At 49.5% G+C, this 19,435-nt stretch overlaps 1 protein-coding gene across 1 annotated transcript in view; it reads left to right on the top strand.

Moving 5' to 3' along the window:
* Positions 1 to 5,452: 5,452 nt before the first annotated feature.
* ADAP1 (ArfGAP with dual PH domains 1) overlaps positions 5,453 to 19,435 on the top strand; it is a 52,517-nt gene continuing 38,534 nt past the window's right edge. The window contains exons 1-3 of the mRNA XM_041401476.1: positions 5,453 to 5,608; positions 15,915 to 16,045; positions 17,914 to 18,005. Of these exons, the coding sequence (XP_041257410.1) occupies positions 5,524 to 5,608; positions 15,915 to 16,045; positions 17,914 to 18,005 (308 nt within the window). The 5' untranslated portion in view covers positions 5,453 to 5,523. The remainder of the gene's footprint in view (positions 5,609 to 15,914; positions 16,046 to 17,913; positions 18,006 to 19,435) is intronic.

The following is a 19,435-nucleotide window of genomic DNA, read 5'->3' as shown; positions in this document are numbered from 1 at the left end:
TTCCAGACCAGAAGTGAAGTGCTGGGCTTGTCCCCCTGTCCCGTGGTCCTGCCTGTGGCACCATCACCCTCCCTGCTCCGTGTCCCTGGCTGGAGCAGCCCCTGGCTCCCAGCGCCCAGAGTGGCAGCAGGGGGGTGGGGGACTTCAGTCTCCACCCTGGCAGGTGACATCACACAGCTCAGCCTCCTGCTTGAATGTCTCCAAGCTGTTCCTGGAAGGATGAGCCATTTGAGCCAGGAAGAGATGAAATTATTGGAATAAAGCAAAAGCAATCTCCACGGTAAGTGCTGCCCTGCTGTTTGCACACCGAAGCTGTCCTGCTGTGGCTGACTCAGACTGAATTGATGACGTCCTGCTCTGAATAATCACTTTGACTTTTTTTTGGAGGAGCTAATCCCCTGATGTATGAGTGTCATCACACACAGGTTGGCTTTCTCCATTCAGAGATTCCACAGGCCTCAGTCTCTCAATTAGGATAAATCAGGAATAATGCTAAAAGCAGTGGCCTGCCACAGACGTAGGTGAACTGTTGACTTCCTTGGACTAATTTCATCTCCTCTGTGCACAGAAAAGAGCCTGTCATTGGGCAATAGAAATCAGCATATCTCCAGCTGGTTCACTGCAGCTGCCATGGAGCCAATTCCCTCAGCTGGCCCCTCCATGTCATATTTTACATCATAGGAGATGGGTTTGGTGCAACAACAGGACTGTTGAAGAGCTGTTTTTCTTACACTGAGATTTCCCCAGGTGCCATGGAGCAGACATACAAATATCCCACATCTTCAAGCCATCAATTCCCCTCTCTCTCTCTCTCTCTCTCTCAGATGTATTCTGGCTCCCAGCCACGCTGTTTGAGTAACTAAGCAGCCCCTGCAACCATGCACTGAACCCCAACCAGCCCATTGCTGGCCAGAGGCAGGCGGAAAAGAAACTGAAAGTGTGTCCTGAGCACATGACAGGCTGGTGGTTGGAGAAGTTTTGTGGCAGCATGGCTGTGAGAGAGCAGTGATCAGCTCTGGGGTGTTGCAGAAATCTTTAAAAAGAGATTTTGGTCTGAACCTCCCCCCTTGTCCTCATTCTCCCCAGTTCTGCTTCCCTACAAAGGATCTCTGTGGTCTGGTTTGCATGGTAGTAACTGCATGACTGTTCAATCACGGGAGCAAAGGATTCCCCTTTTTTCACACTGGTGACACTGGGCTGCAATAGAATTAACTGGCAAATGGAAGGAAACCCTGATCTGCAGATCACTCTGCAGTGAGACACTTTTAGAGCTGCACAACACTTTGTCTTCTTGGAGGGCTGCTGCAGGTGCAGAGCAGCTCTGCAGACACAGGACATCACAGTTCTTTTTCCACCCTCACATCATTTTCTCCTGTGTTATCCTCTTCAACTCAATCCACACATCCTAACCACACAGATGCCACGAATGTGCTTTTTCCTGTTCCACACAAAAAAAATCTCACAGGCCCCATACAGCAATTTGTCCAAAATAAGAGAAAGTTGGCATCAGTTTTGGATTTTTGGGTCAAGCCCCATACAGCAATTTTTCAACTGCCCTGCTCTGAGCTCTCTGCTCTGTGACATTCTTCCCTCCCAGCTATACCCACTCTTGATTTAACTGGATAACCCAGAAAACTCTTTATTTTTTAAAAGAAAAACCTCTAGGATTGGTTTCTTCCTTTTTTCTTTTGAACAGGAAACCAATACTGCAACGGAAATGAGCTGGTGCTTGTTCAACATAGGTGCGGGTGCCAGTGCTGCAGCTTGTTCACACAAACCTCCAGCTGCCAGAGCTGCCTCCCCTGTGGTGCTGAGGAAGCCGATGGAATCCTGCCTGCTCTGTCTGCTACTCCAGAGTTTTGCTTGAATGCAGTTGCTGTGGCATGAATTATTGATATTTCTGTTCAGGTTTGCTGTTCACGCAGGAATTTGAAATGCTTCCCCACCCTGTGCTGGGAATGCGCTCCCGGGTCACAGCAAGGCTCGTGTTTAACACCCTGTTTCTTGCACGGTTGTGACATTGATTTATCCATTTCAGGGCTAGGGCTGGGAAATTAACTGAACCCCAGAGTAAACAGCCCTTTCCTAACAAAAGGCAGTCTCGGGGTGAAGGGAGCTGACATGGAAGGGCAGGGAGAAGGTGTAGTTATGTCTGTGCATTTTCAGGCGTCACCACAAAGATGATGGAAAGGTTTCTAGGAATTTCTGGGCGTTCTTTGGCCTGACCTCAGTATCTGGCATTTCCAGAGGCTGCCCCTGCTGCCACTGTGCTTAGCACCTCGGGAGATGGCATTAATGACGTCCGTTTCTAAGGCAACAACCTTGTGACTTAGAAAAGACTGAGTTAAAAGTGTGTGTGTTTACAAACAAACACATCTCACACATAAATATGTAAGTACTTACATACATATGGATGTGAATTTATGCCAGACCTCCAAGTCACTTAGCAGTGGAGAGACAGGAAGCATCTGAATGAAGGTGATGTATTGACAGCAACAACCCATCTCCAGAGAGTTTGCTCAGAGATTTTGCAAGAAATAGGAGCTATGGCCACATTTCTCTTCACAGAGAAAAGCAAAGCACAACTTCCCAAAAATATTTCTGAGATTCACATTCTCTGAACCACAGAGAAAGAAAAAACAATTCTTATCTCATTTACTGCTCCTGTGTTTTAGAACAAGTAGAATACATTGTAAAAAATTATTTACCTAAAAAAAAATTAGTAATTAAATTCTAGTGTGTTTTGATTCGTTAACCAATTAAATCTATATGTGTGTGTTGGGACTGTCAGTGGACAGTCACGAAATTCTGTACAGTTAAGTTAAATCAAGTACTTGTACAATTTCAATTTAAATATAGTATAATATAGTATGGAATAATATAGATAATAAAGTAATTAATTAGCCTTCTAATATCAGTAGAGTCAAATGCATCATTTCTCCCCATCCTTGAAGTTACCCTGCTTTTACAATAAGGAGCAAATTCATTTAGGCATTCCCTGAAAGGTGCTACCCACAGGAAAAGCGTGGGGCAAAGCTCAGAGGAGGGAACAGTCTGACATGGACAAGGCTGAGCAGTGATGCCCATCAGCCTCCACCAGCCTTGCAGGGACAACCTTTGCTCTTTACCCATGTGAGATGTAAACCCAGACGCAGTCCCTGCTCTACGCCAGGAGTCACACTCCTCAGGAGTCAGTGTCCGTCAGGAGAACCTCAGTGCCTGCCCTGGATCAACATTGTGCCAACCAACACTGGGGCAATACCCAGCCTCTCAACCTTGGATAAACCAGGAGTCAATTTTCAGAGATGCCCTTGTACATGTGAGGTTGGCTCAAGCCTCTGATTTCCATTGAACAAAAGTTAATCTTCATTTCTGGCTCATTTAGTTCCAACTTTTCTCCCTGACTCTCCACATTCCCTCCACCCACACGGGCTGTTTGTTTCCCCATGTGGAATCTGGAGTAATTGTGATGAGATTTAAATGCTGAGGATGCTGCTGATCGACCCTTGCTGGCCCTGCTCCCCTGCTCTGCCTGTCCTTTATGAAACTCTCCCCTCTCATCATTGACAACAGGCTCTGTTTTATTTGATTTTATTACAAGATATAAATTTCTGCCTGCAGCCCTGGCTTCCAGCACACGGAGGAGAGACAGGAATTGCCTAGCAACCAGGGGAACAAAAAATTAAGAGAATCAATAAGTCTTAATGGAAAGCTAAACAGAGACTTTCAAACCAAAGGCCCTCCCTGCTCCCAGCCCTGGCCCACAGTAAGTCCATGACGATGTGCAGCATCCTGGCAATTGCATGAAGCATTCAGCAAATGCCTCTTCTGCAAAAGCCAAAGTGCACATGAAAACCTGGCCTAACTTGGGCTTAGGTAAATCTCTGATCCTCTGACATTTACACTGTCAAGCTTGAACACAGCACAGGTGTGGAGGGTTAAGGTGCTCTGCTGAGCTGGTTTCATGCTGGGGCTGTCAGAAGTCAGTGCTCCAGGTAAGTGTTAGTGACTCAGAGGCTGAAGAAGGTGAGGGTTTGGATGCAGCAGCTCAATTTCCTCACAAAAGGTCTGTGAGGAGGATTATGCCTTTGGTTAGGATGGGAGTGAGTTTCCAGATATTATCAAGCTGTGTGTGTAAATCCAGTGAGCCCAGCACGATCTGTGACACTGGGTTGAGTCAGCAAGGAACAGTCCAGCATCAGTTTAAAACAGAAATAAACCTGGATGCAGTCACCTGTCCGGCAGCACAAACACAAAGGTCACTTAGGAAAACGTGTTCCAGGCAAAGGGAGCATTGTAAATGTACTAGGCCATGACTCTGCCTGTATTTAAGGGGCTATTTTCTCCCACAAAATGTTCTCAGGAACCTGCTCACATCCTCATGTTTGCAGGATCAAGATGGTGGTTTGGCTGTGGAAGTTTTCCAGGAGCTCCTGGCAGCCTCCTCCTGCAGATGCTCGTGCACAGCCTCAATCTCATGGGCAGCATGAATGGCATGAGCTGAGCTTGCAGGAGGGCTCTGCTTTGTTGGAGGAAAGAGAGTTGGGTGACTAAATGGGGATTTGCTTTGCAAAACCAAGATTGTTTTTGTAAGCAGAGACTTGTGAACCACAAACAGGACATTGCAGCATCACAGGTGACCCATACGTGAGAAGAAGGTTTCAGCAGGGCTTAGTTAAGGAGACACAGCTCTGAGCCCTTCCTTGGCCAAAAGCTTCTTACATCCTGCCCCTGAGTGACACTTTCGTTTTTGACTGGCAAAACAAGGAGTCTTGCTTCATAGATGGCATGAGATGGACACCCATGATGGCACAGGGATGTTTTCCCCTTGATACTCCCCTGACACCGTGGAGGTGTGAAAAACGTGGGAAGACATTGGAGGAGAGTCCTGCCACGACACAGACGTGGAAGCTGGTGGTGATGTGCAAGGACAGCAGTGAAAGAGGAGTGTTTTGGAGTGCATGAGACCTTCACAAGTACCCCCAAAAGCTGCTGATGTCAGAGGGGCATCCCAAACGTGCTGCTCATGAACCTGCAGGCGCTTAAGTGGCAAGGCCCTGCCCAGGGAGAGCTGGGGTCGCTGCCAGCCGCCACCTCGCACAGGTGAGGACCCCCAGCTCCCACCGACAGGTGCAGCTGCAGCCGCCGCCCGCGCCCCCGCCTCCCCTGCCCTTACCGGGGCGGCGCAGTCGGCGCCCGCCGGAGCATCCCCTGCGCGGGCAGGAATTAAACCAGGAAAGGCACTCCTGAGTGCCGGGGACACCCGGCGGGATGGGATGCCCTGAATCTCGGGGACCCCCTCGGGGGTAGGGGCCGCCGCGGTGACGCGCTGCCGCTGGAGGTCGCGGGCGAGCGGCGCGGGGAGCCGGCAGCGCCCGCTGGAAGCGGAACCGGCGGCACCGGGCGGCTCCGGCAGCGGCGGGCGGGAGGCACCGCCGCCTCGCCAGCGCGCCCCGGCCGCGCCATGAGGCTGCCGTAGCGCGGCGGAGCGAGCGCAGCCCCGCCGAGCCGCCCGCCGCCCCCATGGCGAAGGAGAGGAGCAGGAAGGCGCTGCTGGAGCTGCTCCAGCGGCCGGGGAACGCGGCGTGCGCCGACTGCGCCGCCCCGGGTAAGGGCAGGGGAGGCGGGGGGCGCGGGCGGCGGCTGCAGCTGCACCTGTCCGCACCGCACGGCACGGCTCGGTACCGCACCGCACGGCTCGGCACGGCTCGGCACGGTAGTGTCGGGGCGCGGGGCTCTGCCCTCTCCGGGAGCCGCGGGGGTTGCGCCCCGCCGAGGGTGTGCCCGACCCCCCTCCGCATCGCTGGGGATGCAGCGGGGATGCTCCGGGGCTGCTGGAGGGATGCGCTGCCCTGCCGCGGTCCCCGCGGAGCGGCCCCGGCCGAGGTTTCCCCAATTTCCCCCGGGCCGGGCCGGCTCCTCGCCCGGCCGTGAGCGCTGATGTCATCCCGGCGGGTCCCCGCGGGCTGCAGCGCTGCCGGGGCCGGTAACCGGGCGGAGGGGGCTCTGCCTGCGGGGGCGGCGTGTCCTCCGTGTCCCCTCGGCTGCTCCTGCCCTGTCAGTGAGCAAACACATGGGGACAACCGGAGGCAGCGCTGCGGACATCCTGCCCAACAACCTTTGCCCGGCTGCCATCGATGGGTGCCTGAGCTGCGCAGGGAGCGGGGCTGGAATGCCTGTAGACGTCTTCGTGCGCGGAGGGGAGAAAATCTGGGCTGGGAATGTCTTCTTCGCCTTTTAGGTGGTGAATTTTTGGGGTCGGGCCGTGATGCTGTTGCTGAGCAGAGTCTGCGTGGGGTGGTGGAATCTGTCTTTGAGAGAACAACCTTAGAAAAATTGCAGAGCAAGTAACTTTCCTGTTTTTAAAACGAAAAAGAAATCACCCTACAGAAAAACCTCAATTTGTATTATCTTGAGCCGGAGGGCTCTGAGCAGGGGTGTAGAAAGGATGTCCTTCTCAGCCTCTATCCAGCTGAGCCCTATTTTCCCAGCTATTGATTTGTTTAGGATGTCAAGATCTACTGGATACCGCTATCCCGCTCATACCATTCCCAGTGGTTTTACATCCCTAATCTGCATCCCAGGACACTGCAGCTCACTTTCAGATGCGCTGTGTCCTCAGGTACCCAGCTGGAAAGGACAAAGAACTTTGGGCGCAGCGTGAACGGCTTTGCAGCGCCGCGCCGCTCTGCCTGCTCCCACCCATCTGCTGCCGGCTGCTGCTGTCTGCCTGTACCAGCCCACCTCGGAGGTGTCTTGCAGAGCACAGCTTGGGCTCCCCGTGTAGGTGTCTGCCTAAATTGTTCCTTCCTGGAGAAAACTTTACAAACCTGGGCCGTTCAGATCAGCAGGGTGGTTCTCCTTCGCCCTGTGGGTGTGGAACGTAAAGCCCCCAGGAAAAATGGGAAGTTTCTCAGCATCACCAGGGTGGAGATGGAGCTGTAGGTCAATAAAATAGCTCATATCAGGATAAGGAGGTTGTTGTTAAAGGGCTTGTAGAACAACAAAACCATACTTTGGTTTTGGTGACATTTGCATACAGAGATGTCTTAGTGAATCTGAAAGTCAGAGAGGAGAATTTGGGCCAGTGTCTTTTGTAAGTCAAGGTGTGCTATATAACATCATTCAGCCTCTTCTGAACCCTCATGGCATTATTCCTTAGGACCACCTCCCTGTTCATCAACCCAATTTCTTTACTTTGCTTCAGGTTCTTTGGCAAACGAGAGCTATTCATGGTGCTGTAATGTGCTCGTCTGCCTGGGAGTGACAATAAACTTGAGATGCCCTGGGCTACTTAACACAAGATAATAACTTGTGTCCGTAGGTAGGATAGAAAATATTCAGCCTGAATTCAGTTATTCAGGCTGGGCAGGTGTGGCAGGCCAGCTCTTTCTGGGGATGAGGTAATGCAGCAGAGGCAGGATAAGTATCCAGAGGGCCTCCAGAAAGGGGTGCAAGAATGTTCTTTGCTGAGAAGTGGGATGCACAAAAAGATAAAGGTGGCAGCTGACACTGGAAAAGTACCAAAGCAGGAAAAATGAAGTGAGCAGGAAGGAAGAGGGAGGGTGTGGAATGAACAGAAGATGAGGGAAGCAGGGCAGAGTTGTGCTTGCCCACATGTGAGTATCACCGTAGGGCTGATCTGGTACAGCTGGGAGGAAGCTAAAATCAGGGTTTGCTGTTGCTGTTTCTCAGGTGGGTGAGTGCCTTTCCCTGAAATACTCTGTTAGTACAGGATCCATGAGATCCATTATAAGAGGGAGCCATTTAGCTCAGGGATGCTCCTAACAAAGAATAGGATGGGTTGGAAATGTAACAGGGGAAAATTCTGTTAGTTGCTTTAATTTGTGTATTTGGAAGCCAGCTGGGTTTTCTTTTTCTTTTGGAAATATTTGTTCGAGAAATCAGCCAGCCAGTGAAAGTTTGTTTGTTTTTTTCCTTCCCTGCTGTCAAAAAAGGTTATTTTCTTTTGTTACTGCTTTGGCATTTGGGAGAGGCTCAGTAGCCAGAGCCCTGAAGCCACAGCTTGTTCCAGGTATTCTGTGTCCTGTCACAAACCCCTGGTGCAGTGGAGCTCTCAGCATGGCATCGCTGGGCTGAGCTGTGACCATACCAAAGCCAAAGCCAGGGACAGACATGGGGCATCAAGGGAGGCTTTTCCTCCTGGGCTGGGTAAATAACTTCATCCCCTGCAGGATCACCCCATGTCCTTGGGGACATCTGGGCACAACCTGCTGCTGTGCCAGAATTTGCCACTTAATCACGACAGAGGATTATTGAAGTGGCCCAGCCCTGTAAGGCTGTGCTGCCCAAGGTGTGTTCCCCTGGTCTGTGCACAGGATGGGCACACTTGCACCTGGGTGGGAATGGGCTGTTGAGTGTGGTGCTCAGGAAGGTCAGATCTGGGTCTTCCCCAAGACCTGTGTGTATGTCTGGCAAAAAAAAAAAAAATAAAAAATAAAAAAAAAAATCTCTTGTGCAAAACCAGGGGTTTCAAACAGATTTTGAGGGATGTCTGAGGTGGACAGAACAGTCTGGCCATGGCAGCTGGGAATGCAGGAAGGATGCTAAAGTAGAAAGTGAAAATCAGAGTGTAAAATAACTGAGAGATTACATTTTTCACTTGCAGGTTTTTTGTGTTTGGAATTTTTTTTTTAGGTTTTTGTTAATTGCATTTTTATAAAACCTTAAATTGCAAAGAAATGTTGTTTTGAATAAAAGGCATTTCAGTTGCAAAAAGTGTCATCGATCTGTAATGCATAATGAGACTGCCTTGGTTACATCTTTGGGACTGAATTCTGGGGTAGGAGCCACTAATAAAATCATTAGATGGGGCTTTGGGTCCTCTGTCATTACACACTTCTGTATCCTCGGTGTGGTGTTTTTTGTGGGTTTAAAGCTGTGCTTTCTCAGTGAAGACAGCATGGTAAATGCAGTCTTGAGTGCAAACTGAGCAATGTTACTGAATTGCTGGTGTGTAATGGCTCTCTGTGCATTAGAATAATCTTTTTTTCGTCAAGACTAATGTGGCAGTTCAGCCTTTTCTTTTTCTAAATGATTCTTTGTCTCAGGCAATCTTTCCTCACATCATAAGACGGATGGTTATCTCAGGGCATAACAAGACCTTGAGTATTTCTCTCTTTATTTTTCTATGACTTAGGCTCGTGTTTCCATGGAGTGAGAATTATTTTACATTGTAGGAGGACAGAGAGGCTCTGAAGACAGAAATGGAAATCCCATCAAAGCAATCCTGCAGTTTAAACCCTCCAGCAGCAGTTTACATGGCTTGTTATCATTTCATCTTTCTTATTTGGGATGGATTACTGGGACATGGATCCTGGCTAATACTGGCCTCTGTGCCTGAGGCCCCGAGGGGGTGAAGGATGGAGGAAGAGCAGAAGGCTCATGCTGGAGGGGAGTCTGGAATTGGAGCTTTGTGCTGCAGAGCCGAGCAGATCTGCTGTTCTGGTGTGACAGAACCCTCTGGAAGCCTGAGGGTGGCCGAGGTGCTTGTAAACACCTTTTCCTTCTCAGTTCTACAGCAGGTGAAGCTTTTCCACTCCCTGGATGTCAGCGAGTGAGGGCGGTGATTAGAGGGAAGCCCTGAGCGCTGGGGGTCGCTTGATTTTCTCGGGATTGAGGAGGGCACTGCTTTAATCTCAGCCCTCTCCTTCCTCCCTGCAACCTCTGCTCCTGAAATCCCAGATGGGGAAGGCGACTGAGTTTCGGGTCCTGCCAAGGGCTGCCCCTGCCCTCGGGGAGTGATGGGGCTCTGCCTCGCCGCTCTTCCCTCTCCTGCCCCTCTGCCTCCCACTGGAAAGCTGTTCCGGAGCTCTGCTGCTCTAATGGCTTGAAACGGGATTTTCATCATCCAGCTCAAAGTGGAAACTTGTTCCTGCACCTCCATTGTCCTCTCACTTAAATACTGAATTTTTATTTTTTTTTTCCTTCTCTCCAGCTGTAAGCAGATGGGTAAGAAAGAAAAAAAAATAATTAGAAAGTCCCACAGCAGCTGTGTTTAGCTCAATGCCACTTTCTGCAGGGGAAAAAGGGCTTTTTGGAACAAAGGAGGTTTAATGTGATGGTGGTTTTGGTCCGGCCCCGGTGCTTGGGCTGCAGCACAGTCGTGGGCTGCAGACAGTGAGAGGGGGCTGTGGGACCTGCCAGCTGAATTAAAGGACCTTGGCAAGTTTAGTGCCTTCACTGAAAAATTTTCCTACTTAGAGAGGAGAGTTGGTGGGAGGTGGTTTGACTTCAGTGTTAACTCTTTTATTGTTGTTTCTCAACATGCATGACCGGGGTCTGTTTATCAGCCTCCTGATCCTTCCCCAGAGTAAATAGCTGCAGAACTTCGGTGCTGAACACGAGGTTCTCTGTCTCGGGCATGGAGGAAATGAGCAGCAAGCAGGAAAGGCTTTGTGCTTGTGTGGATTGCACTGAAATCCCTGCGGTTCTACCCTGTATCAACGAGTCACATTTCTAGTGCAGGGTGAAAGAGGCTTTGTCTGCCTGCAAACCTCTTTATCACCCCAGGAGTGGGTTCAGGAAAATCCAGTGAATCTGCATCCCAGCCAGCTGGGGTGGCAGGGGTGCAGCAGGGTCAGGCATCATTGGTGTGCTGAAGGATGGGTTGGGGATGTGTTGCTGTGCATTGGCTTCAGATGTTTGCCTTGGTAATCATATTGTGCTATAGGTAGTGATAAATGTAGTTTAAGGCAAAAGGTGGAGCATGAGCATCCAAATTTTGGGACTCTGAGTTCTTGCTCTTGTCTGCTTTGAGCCTCTTGCTGCTCTGCTTCATGGGATTTTGGATTGATGGCATCTAGGGATTTTCAATCTGGAACCCCATGTTTATATTCTGGTTACAGGAAATACTGATTATTTATTTTTTTAAAAATTCCATTACTATCCAGCTTCTCATCTCTGGTTTCTATAAGTTGTCCTGTGTCTTATGTTGTTTTTTCTTCCGTAATATTTTCTGTGTCTAGCCTTCATTTTTTTCTTTTTCCCCAAGTTCAGGAATGCTGGGTACAAGCTGTGGTGTTCATGGTTCACTGTGCTGGCTTTTCCTGAGGCTTGTGGTGGTAAAAAGGGCTGGGGGACAAGTTAATTTCTGAATTTAGCTGTGTTGCCCAAGTGGTTTAGTTTTGTTTTGGGTGCTTCTCTAATCTCTGGCTTTGCCTTTGCTTTCAGATGAATAAGATGGGAAAATACCAGCCCAGTGCCCTTCTCCTGAGCTTAGTTTAGCTATGTTTGTTTCTTTAATTTTTAAAATGAAGCTGACTCATGTCTTTATTTTGAAAGGCATTATGATCTGTTTATAAGTTACCAGGAATCTCTACCACACTGGGCAGTGAAAGCCTTTTAGGGCTGGAATTGGTCATTCAGGATAAGAGTCTTTCTGCACTTACAGCAGTGTATTTGGTTTAATGTTCCCGTTGTTCATCGTTCATTTTTATTCCTTTTGGCTTGAAATAATGGAATAAAGTAATTTTTGTGGAACTTAGGCATGCTGGAGAGTTTTCATTAGGCTTCACTGCTGTTTGCTCAAAATTCGGGAGGCTTAGGAAAAAAATCATCTTTTTCGAGCAATGCCCAAAAAGCCCAGGTTATGACATATTGCCATTTCTTTGCACTTTTTTGGCACATGCCCAGACAGAATAATAAAATTCCTGAGCTCTCAGTAATGCTCAGCATGGAGAATGTGTTGCAGCTGTTGAAGTGTCCAGCAGCAAGGTGGACTTCACCTCTCTGTGGAGGCCTCCACTTGCCAGCCGTGCACCCCGGGGTCACTGGCTCACTAAACTAATGGTGCTGCCCCAAAATTCACTGTTTTGCGTGAAGACACTTATGAAAATTTATTTTCATGTTTGATAAGATGATGTCTAATCTCTGGTGCAGTAGTTTGAGGGATTGGGGTCTGTGATGATGTCACTGTAGGACACGATGCGAACACACTGCTGTTCTCAAGGTAAAAGGGGAAGTTTATTTTGTGACTCCAACACTTACAGATTTCCAAAAGTGACAGTGGCTTGGAGGGTGAAAGTGCCACCTCTCCAATGACACTGGACAAACCAACAGTCCATCGAATTTCTCCTCTATAAAAGAATGCAAAACAATAAGTTATTTACAGAAAGTGTGTGAGAAAGTTTGCTACAAGGATGTAAACATCAGAAGGTTTAGAGAATCTTAAAAAATCAGAGCGACATGATAAGCCAAGGCTGGGGAATCACTGGCGTTATCCACCATGTCCCCGAGCTGAGAATTTGTTCTGGAGAGCAGAGAGAGGGACCATGATGTGTTTGGGGAGCAGCACAGCCTCTGAGAGCCCCAAAGGCCTTAAAAGGCTCTGGAGAAGCATCCCTGCAGCCCTGGCTGCTGTGTCACCAGCCCCTGCAGACATGGGGCTGTGGCTGTCTCCTCCCTGGGCTTCTTTGAAAACGGGGTCACGAGTGCAGGGAGTGGGGACAAGGGGAAGCAGCGTTGGCAGTCCCCAGCAGCTGGAGTTGGGGAGTCCTCCACCCCCTGCTTCCTGGCCACGGGGAGGTCACAGGGCAGCACGAGCCCGAGGGCCTGCATGGCTCTGTAATCCTTTGGTTTGTGCAGATGATGCTGAGAAATTCCTTTTGGCTTTCAGCTGAAGCCTGCAAAGGTTTGGGCTGCCTTGCTTTCTGTTAGAGGTCCTCAGCCAGGAGAGCAAGAGCCATGAGAAATCTCAAATTATGGTGACGGTGGCATTTCAGAGAGACTCGCCCTGGCAGATCAGTTTGTTCTGGGGGTTCTCACTACCCAGCAATTTTTTGGGTCGGGCTAGGTCAGTACCTGAGGTCTTTGAGCTCTCCTCCTGCCTGGTGTTTCCTTTGGGACTAAACCCAGCTGCCACATGTGGGTGGTTTTGGGCTGTGACTGGAGAGCATCACACAACCAGCTGAGCATCCACAGTTCCTCCACCCACCCTTGCCACAAAAGACATGTTTCTGAAACCAGAAGAGCAGTGAGGAGGATATTATTAATTATTAATACCTGTTTGAGATGTGAGTGGCTGGGGGCAGGTCTGGTGGGGCAGGTGAAATGTGCATCTCTGTCGTGGCGCTCCTTAAAATCTGTGTAGGGCACTGGTGGTGTTGGGTGGACACGGATTTGGGTCTAGGCAGGAGGGGAAATGCTGAAGGGAAGGTGAGCAGGAGGAGATGGCCACTGGCTGTGGGTTATAAGAACAAGCTGAGAACATCCCTTCAGGGCTGGGTCACCACTGACCCCATTGTCTCTGCTCCTCTGAAGGACTGTCACCCTCTGGCAGCCACACGTGGGTGACCCTGTGTGCACGATGGGATGTAGGTGTGTGTATGTACCCTGGGATGTAATCCAGCTTCTGTTTGCTTATTTAGACAAGGCTTGCCAAGGTGTGGAGCAGGGGGAAGCATGTTTAAGAGTCTGGTCTGCAGAAGAGCCTGTTGGTGTGAGGAGGATGCTCTAAAGCCCAGGTGTGACTGAAAACTGTTGCTTGAGGTGCTGTTTGCACATGCCAAGGAGGGACAGCTTGGATATGAGCTGACTTGGTGGCCACTGCAGCTGGAGTCTCCTCCAGGATCTTCTTGCAGGATGTTCCTCCAGCAGATTGTGTCCCCCTCCCAGGCTGGGGAAGGTGTGCAGTCTGCTGTCCTATCACACTCAGCACTGCAGGCAGGGGAGGGGTTACCTCCTGGGCAGGACTTTGGAAGCCTGACTCCACAAAACTGCAGACAGCATGAAGAAATCCACCTGCATGCCTGAGATAAATCTGGTAACATTAAAGAGGCATTGGGACTCCCAATAAATCATGTTTTATTGGCCAGTGCATACTTTGAGACCTGTTTCCCTGGGTTGGGCAGTGCTTTGATCAGATCTCACTGCTCTGGGAAGGATCGAAGCTCAGTTATCCTGGAGTGGCTGTGCTGAGCCCAGGGACCCAGCTCCAAGCTTTGCTGCCTCAGCTTCCTCACACTGCCACAGCTCTGTCCTCTGGACCCTCTGACCATGTGTCTGATCCTCTGCATTAAGGGCAGTGATGGCTCCTTGAACATGAGACCTGCTGCTGTCACCTTGCCAGACCTGCACCCTTTGGTGTGTCTGATCCTCTGCATTAAGGGCAGTGATGGCTCCTTGAACACGAGACCCTGCTGCTGTCACCTTGCCTGACCTGCACCCTTTGAGACCCCTCAGCAGTGCTGAACCTGTGGATGTTTTTGTGGCAGGAAGTTTGGAGGGTTCCAGGCTTTGGTTACAAACATGTTTTGGGATGAGAGAGGATGACATGATGAGTTAGAGCACAGAAAGTGCCTGAGCATGCAAAACTCTTGATTCTTGCTGCCAGCCTACAGCCCAATAACTGGCTTTGAGGTCTTGAGGTGGGAATGAGTGGGGGCCCTAATCTGGGATGGGGCGTGGAGCTGAGTCACCCAGTGCTTGTGGAAGCAGCAGGGTGGGCAGCACGAGGCCCTTAGATCAACCTGACTGGTTTTGTACTTGAACTGACTGGTTTTGTACAAACTACCATCAGCAGGCTTGAGTTGTTGCACTGGGGTCTCTGGTGAGGAGAGGACACCATGTGAAATAGGAAAAACCCCACCTTTGTGTCTGCTGTCAGCTAGGGAATTTGCTCCCCTCTCCCATGTGGGCACCCAGCTGTGTCTGGTGAGAATCCTCATTTAGCACTGGGGTTTTCATCTGAGCAGAGCCACCTCTGGAGAGATTAATTGCTCTTCCCTAGGGTGTGCTGGGGGAGGCTGGTGGCTGTCCCTGCAGGCAAGCTGCTGGCAGCCCTTGGTTACCCCTCAGGAGCTGAGCTGCCCCATGCCAGCCTGCTCCCTGCCCTGACACAGCCAGGGCATTAAAGATGGATTAGGAGGAGGAAGTTCCCTTGCCTTATGTAAATAATTGCTGTGCTGTGGGCAGTGAGGTTCAGGGTGATCACAGTGGGGGAATAAAAGGATGATGAGGGGCTGTGGGAGGGGAAGACCTGCCCTTACCCAGCCCGATGCCATGGGTCAGCTGAGGGGCTCCCAGCCCGGGGGTTTGGGGAGGATGGAGGGTTTTTGTCTGGCTGGGTGACCTGCAGTGAAGCTCGTTCTGCTGGGGCGCAGCTGGAGCCGCAGGCGCTGACATTTGCCTTGGAGTTCAAACAAAGATCCCTGTATTGGCTTTCTTGGCAAGGCAGTGCCAGGGACACTGCTGGATGTGTCCTGCTCCTGGCCCCTGCCCTCCTCCTGTCCCTCTGTCTCCCTGCTTCGGGCACTGCTTCTCCCAGGGAGGAATTTGGAGGCAAGGGACTGTGTTTACAGTGCTTTGTGTGAGATGTCAGCCCGGGGCTGTAAACAGTGCGTGTTTTGCTCAGAGAAAGTACAGAGCTACCACTGGCAGCATTTTTCCTTTGAGGCAAGGGCTGGAAACCTCCTGGCATGGAGGGCCGGGCTGCTGTGGGAGCTGCAGCTGTGGGAGGAAAGTCTCTGTGTGGAGCACATGTAATAAATAAATTAGAAGGGAGCAGCACAGTGTCTTCCCTGGGCTGATGTAGTTTCTGTTCCATGCAGTGTTCGGGTGGAATTTCCTCATGAAAGAAGGATATTCCCTTCTTCTCTTTGTGGGAGCATGGAGTGAGCTATGGAGGTCTTGGGCACATGTAGCTGTCTGTATATTGGGGTTTGGAGAATAACAGCTGCATTGGGGATTGCAGATCTGCTAATGGTTAGTTTAATTTGTATTCCTATCAACAGAAACATTTATTTTCCTTGTCTATTTATCGGATGCCTTTAGACTCGGGGACATCAGACCTGTTGACTCCTGAACTCCCCTGCCACACCCTCTCTCTTCCTCCTGCTTCCCTGCATCCAAAAGATCAGTCAAGTACAATTCCCCCTTTTCCTTCTTGCTTCCAGACCCGGACTGGGCGTCGCACAGCCTTGGGATCTTCATCTGCCTGAGCTGCTCGGGGATCCACCGCGGCATCCCGCAGGTCAGCCGGGTCAAGTCGGTGTGCCTGGACGACTGGGACGATGCCCAGGTGGAGGTAGGTGCCCCTGCCCTGCCAGGGGCCAGACCAGGCCTTTGGGCTCTTCCCTGTGGAACCCTCCCTGGAGGTGCCCTTCCTTCCACAAGAAATGGGATTTGTTGTGTTTGATGTTTTATGTGTGGAGACGCGAGCTCTGACTCTCCGTTCAGAAGGGTGGTTTGTTATATTATGGTATGTATTATATTAAAAGGATACATTAAAACTGCATTAAAAGAATAGAGAGAAAAGATTTATCAGAAAGCTAGAAGGAATAAGAATAGAATGAATAACAAAAACTCGTGACTCTCAGAGTCCGATGCAGCTGCATCTGTGATTGGCCATTAATTAGAAACAACCAACATGCACCAATCACAGCTGCACCTGTTGCATCCCAGATAGTTATTGCTTACATTTCTTTCTTGAGGCCTTCAGCTCCTCAAGAGAGAAAAATCCTAGAAAAGGATTTTTCATAAAATATCATGGTGACAGGGATTTTGGGAAGTGTGCCTAGATAATGAATGTGGGAAGGAGGTCATGGTGCTGGTTGGGGTAGAACACCCATTTAGTGAAGGATTTCCCCACCCCTGTAAAGATGTCAGTGAAATAGCATGCAGAAATTACTAAATGTTAATGAATTGTCTTCTCTTGTTTCTCATGGTATCTCTAGTCTAGACTAGACCTCTGGTCTGCCATCCCCCCTACCCAGCTCAGCTCTCTCTGGCTTTGTTCCTCTTGAATTCACAGCTTGAAAAACCAAACCCTCACATTATAAATTCTCTCTATTTATGCCCCACACCAGCCTGGATTTGAGTGGTGCTGCTAAAGGCACCCAGGAAACCTTTCTGCTTTGACTGCTGATGTCTTCAAAGGCATGAAGAACTCCACCAGTCATTGATTTCTGTCTTCTGTGTGTAGAGTTGAGGTTTTTCTGAAAGCTGCACCCCATGGAGTTGTGTATTTTTTGACAATAGGCCTTAGTGTTGCATGGGTTTTTCCTTCCCTGGTATTTTTTGGGGGAATAGATTGAATATATAAATGTGAGAAATTCAAAACCATGACAGTAATAAAAAAAAAAATTTAAAAAAGCTTAGCTGCTTGTTCTGTTTGTATGCTTGGCATTTGACACAAACCAAAATGTATTTAGCATGGCTGCCTGGAAAAGAATGGGGTTTGTACACCTATAAAGTGAATTTCAATAAACACAATATATGAATAAGGAAATAAGTAGTTTTCTTTGCTGAGTTCTCAACCAGCTATTTGTGTATTAGAAGAAAAGGAGGGCTGTCAGGGGAGATAGAAACATTATATATTTATTTATTGGAAAGGAAGGCTGTCAGGGGAGATAGAACTTTTATGTATTTGTTTGTTTGTTTATTTATTTATTTGTCTAGCACTTCAAGCTCCTTCCTGAGGTAGCTGCAATGACTTTGCAAAAACAAACTCATCCTTTTGGCACAAGTGATGTGATCTGAGGCACAGGATGTGTTGTCAGAGGCTATCACCCTGCTGGAGCTGTAACACATGGAGCCTAAAAGCCAGAGGGAGGTTTTTCCCTCTGGGTACCTAATCCCCACCTTGGATTCCTGGGATCCATTCCTGAAGGGGAAATGCCACTGTGTGCTGCCTCCTGCTCCTGTGGGGGTCATGCAGGTGGGGCTGGGACGTGTCCTCAGCATCATTTTAAGCTGTAGGACCCCTATCAATAATAACCAATATTTATTTGCAGCAACCCTTCTGTGCACAGCCCTGGGCAAACCTCTCAGTAAGACAACAGGTCCCCCATCCCAATAATTTAATTGCTCTGTAGAAGTAAAAGAGAATGAAAGAAAATACTGTTAACATTTCCTTAATTCTTTCTGTTTTGTTTTTTTTTTCTCTTTTTACAGTTTATGGCCTCGAATGGAAACAATGTAGCAAAAGCAAAATATGAATCTAAAATGCCACCGTTTTATTATAAACCAACGTATCTTGACTGCCAGTAAGTAAATACCTCTGCTGGTAAACAACATTTATTTGTTTGTGCAGCTGCAGCCTCTGTAATACATTAGTTTTAGCTTAAGACTTTTTGTTTTTTGGTTTTTTTTTGCCACAGTGGAGGCTTCATTTATAAAAGATCCTGAAAATGTTTTTCCTTCTGCACGCATATGGTAGAGTTTATGCTACGTGTGGGATCTTATTTAATAAGTACAGTTGAGATGATGCAGGGGAGTCAATAGTTTGTCTGTTCCCCAGGCTCTTCCAAGTTTCTAGAGCTGCAAGAATGCCAATTTCTACCCATTGATTTCCTCTGCCTTTCCAAATCTCCCTTCTGCATCACGGCAGAGGTTGCTAATCTGCTGTGTGAGATGCTGGGTCATTTGTAATGCAAAATACTGGGGGTTTGTGTTGTTTTTTTTTTGTTTTTTTTCACCTAGATGACAAATAATCTCCTCCAGGGAGGCAGCTGAGAGGCTGTGTCTCCCATGCAGTGTGGAGGAGCCTCCCTAGGAATCTGGGTGGAATCTTTGTGGAGCAAGGAGCTGAGCAGCCAGAACGTGCTGAACCATCCAAGGTGCAAGGGGATGGACTGAATTTGGCTTTTAGGGTCCAGCCCTGCTGTGCACTAAGGTGTTTTTTTAATTTTTGTGTGAGTGGAGCTGCCTGGCCTGACAAGATAAAAGCATCCCTTTATGCAATGTTCTGAGCTGCAGAATCCCAGCAGTTTGGCTGTGCCATTTTGGGACTTGTATGTGCTTGTCGTGTTGGGGTTGGAGAAGCAAGATTGGTATGAGAAACAAAATTCTAGGGGATTTTGGCTCTGTTTACTCCCAAGTCTCAGGTAAGTTCAGTTAGATGCTGCCTATCTGATGGCACTCAGGCTGTCCAGGAGCAGAGTTCTGGTTCTTTCCGTGGCCTGGTTCTTTCCATGGCCTCTCCCTGCCCGAGGCATGCAGAGCTCGTGCTGGAGGAGCCTGGCAGCTTGGGGTGTCCTGAGACCTGGCTGCCAGTCACACCTGGCCCTCCTTGCACAGTCAGGGACAGCAGGAGCTGCTCCTGCTCTCAGGCAGCTTTGGGACCAGGAGCATTCCTGCTGCTGTGGGGCTGGCAGCAGCGTCTGTGGCTGCCTCGATGCTCGGGTGGTGTGTCCTGCTTGGCCAGTGCAGCTCAGCCTTGTGCTCTGCTGTTCCTCCCTCCAGCCTGCAGAGCTGTGTCACCCTGGGGAGCTCTGCCAGGCAGTGCCTCAGCTCCAGCCACAGCCCTGCTGGGCTCTCTGAGCTCACAGGGACCCTGCCTGGGTTCTCTGAGCTCACAGGGACCCTGCCAGGCTGTGTGAGCTCACAGGGACCCTGCCAGGGCTGTGTGAGCTCACAGGGACCCTGCTGGGGCAGCCACTCCATCCACAGCCTGTGCCCATGGCTGATGGAGCAT

This window comes from Onychostruthus taczanowskii, unplaced genomic scaffold (assembly GCF_017590055.1).
Source record: "Onychostruthus taczanowskii isolate IOZ18803 unplaced genomic scaffold, ASM1759005v1 scaffold19, whole genome shotgun sequence".
Classification (NCBI taxonomy): domain Eukaryota; kingdom Metazoa; phylum Chordata; class Aves; order Passeriformes; family Passeridae; genus Onychostruthus; species Onychostruthus taczanowskii.
Note: the sequence above shows the minus strand (reverse complement) of the source record. Positions and strands in the feature narration are given on the sequence as shown.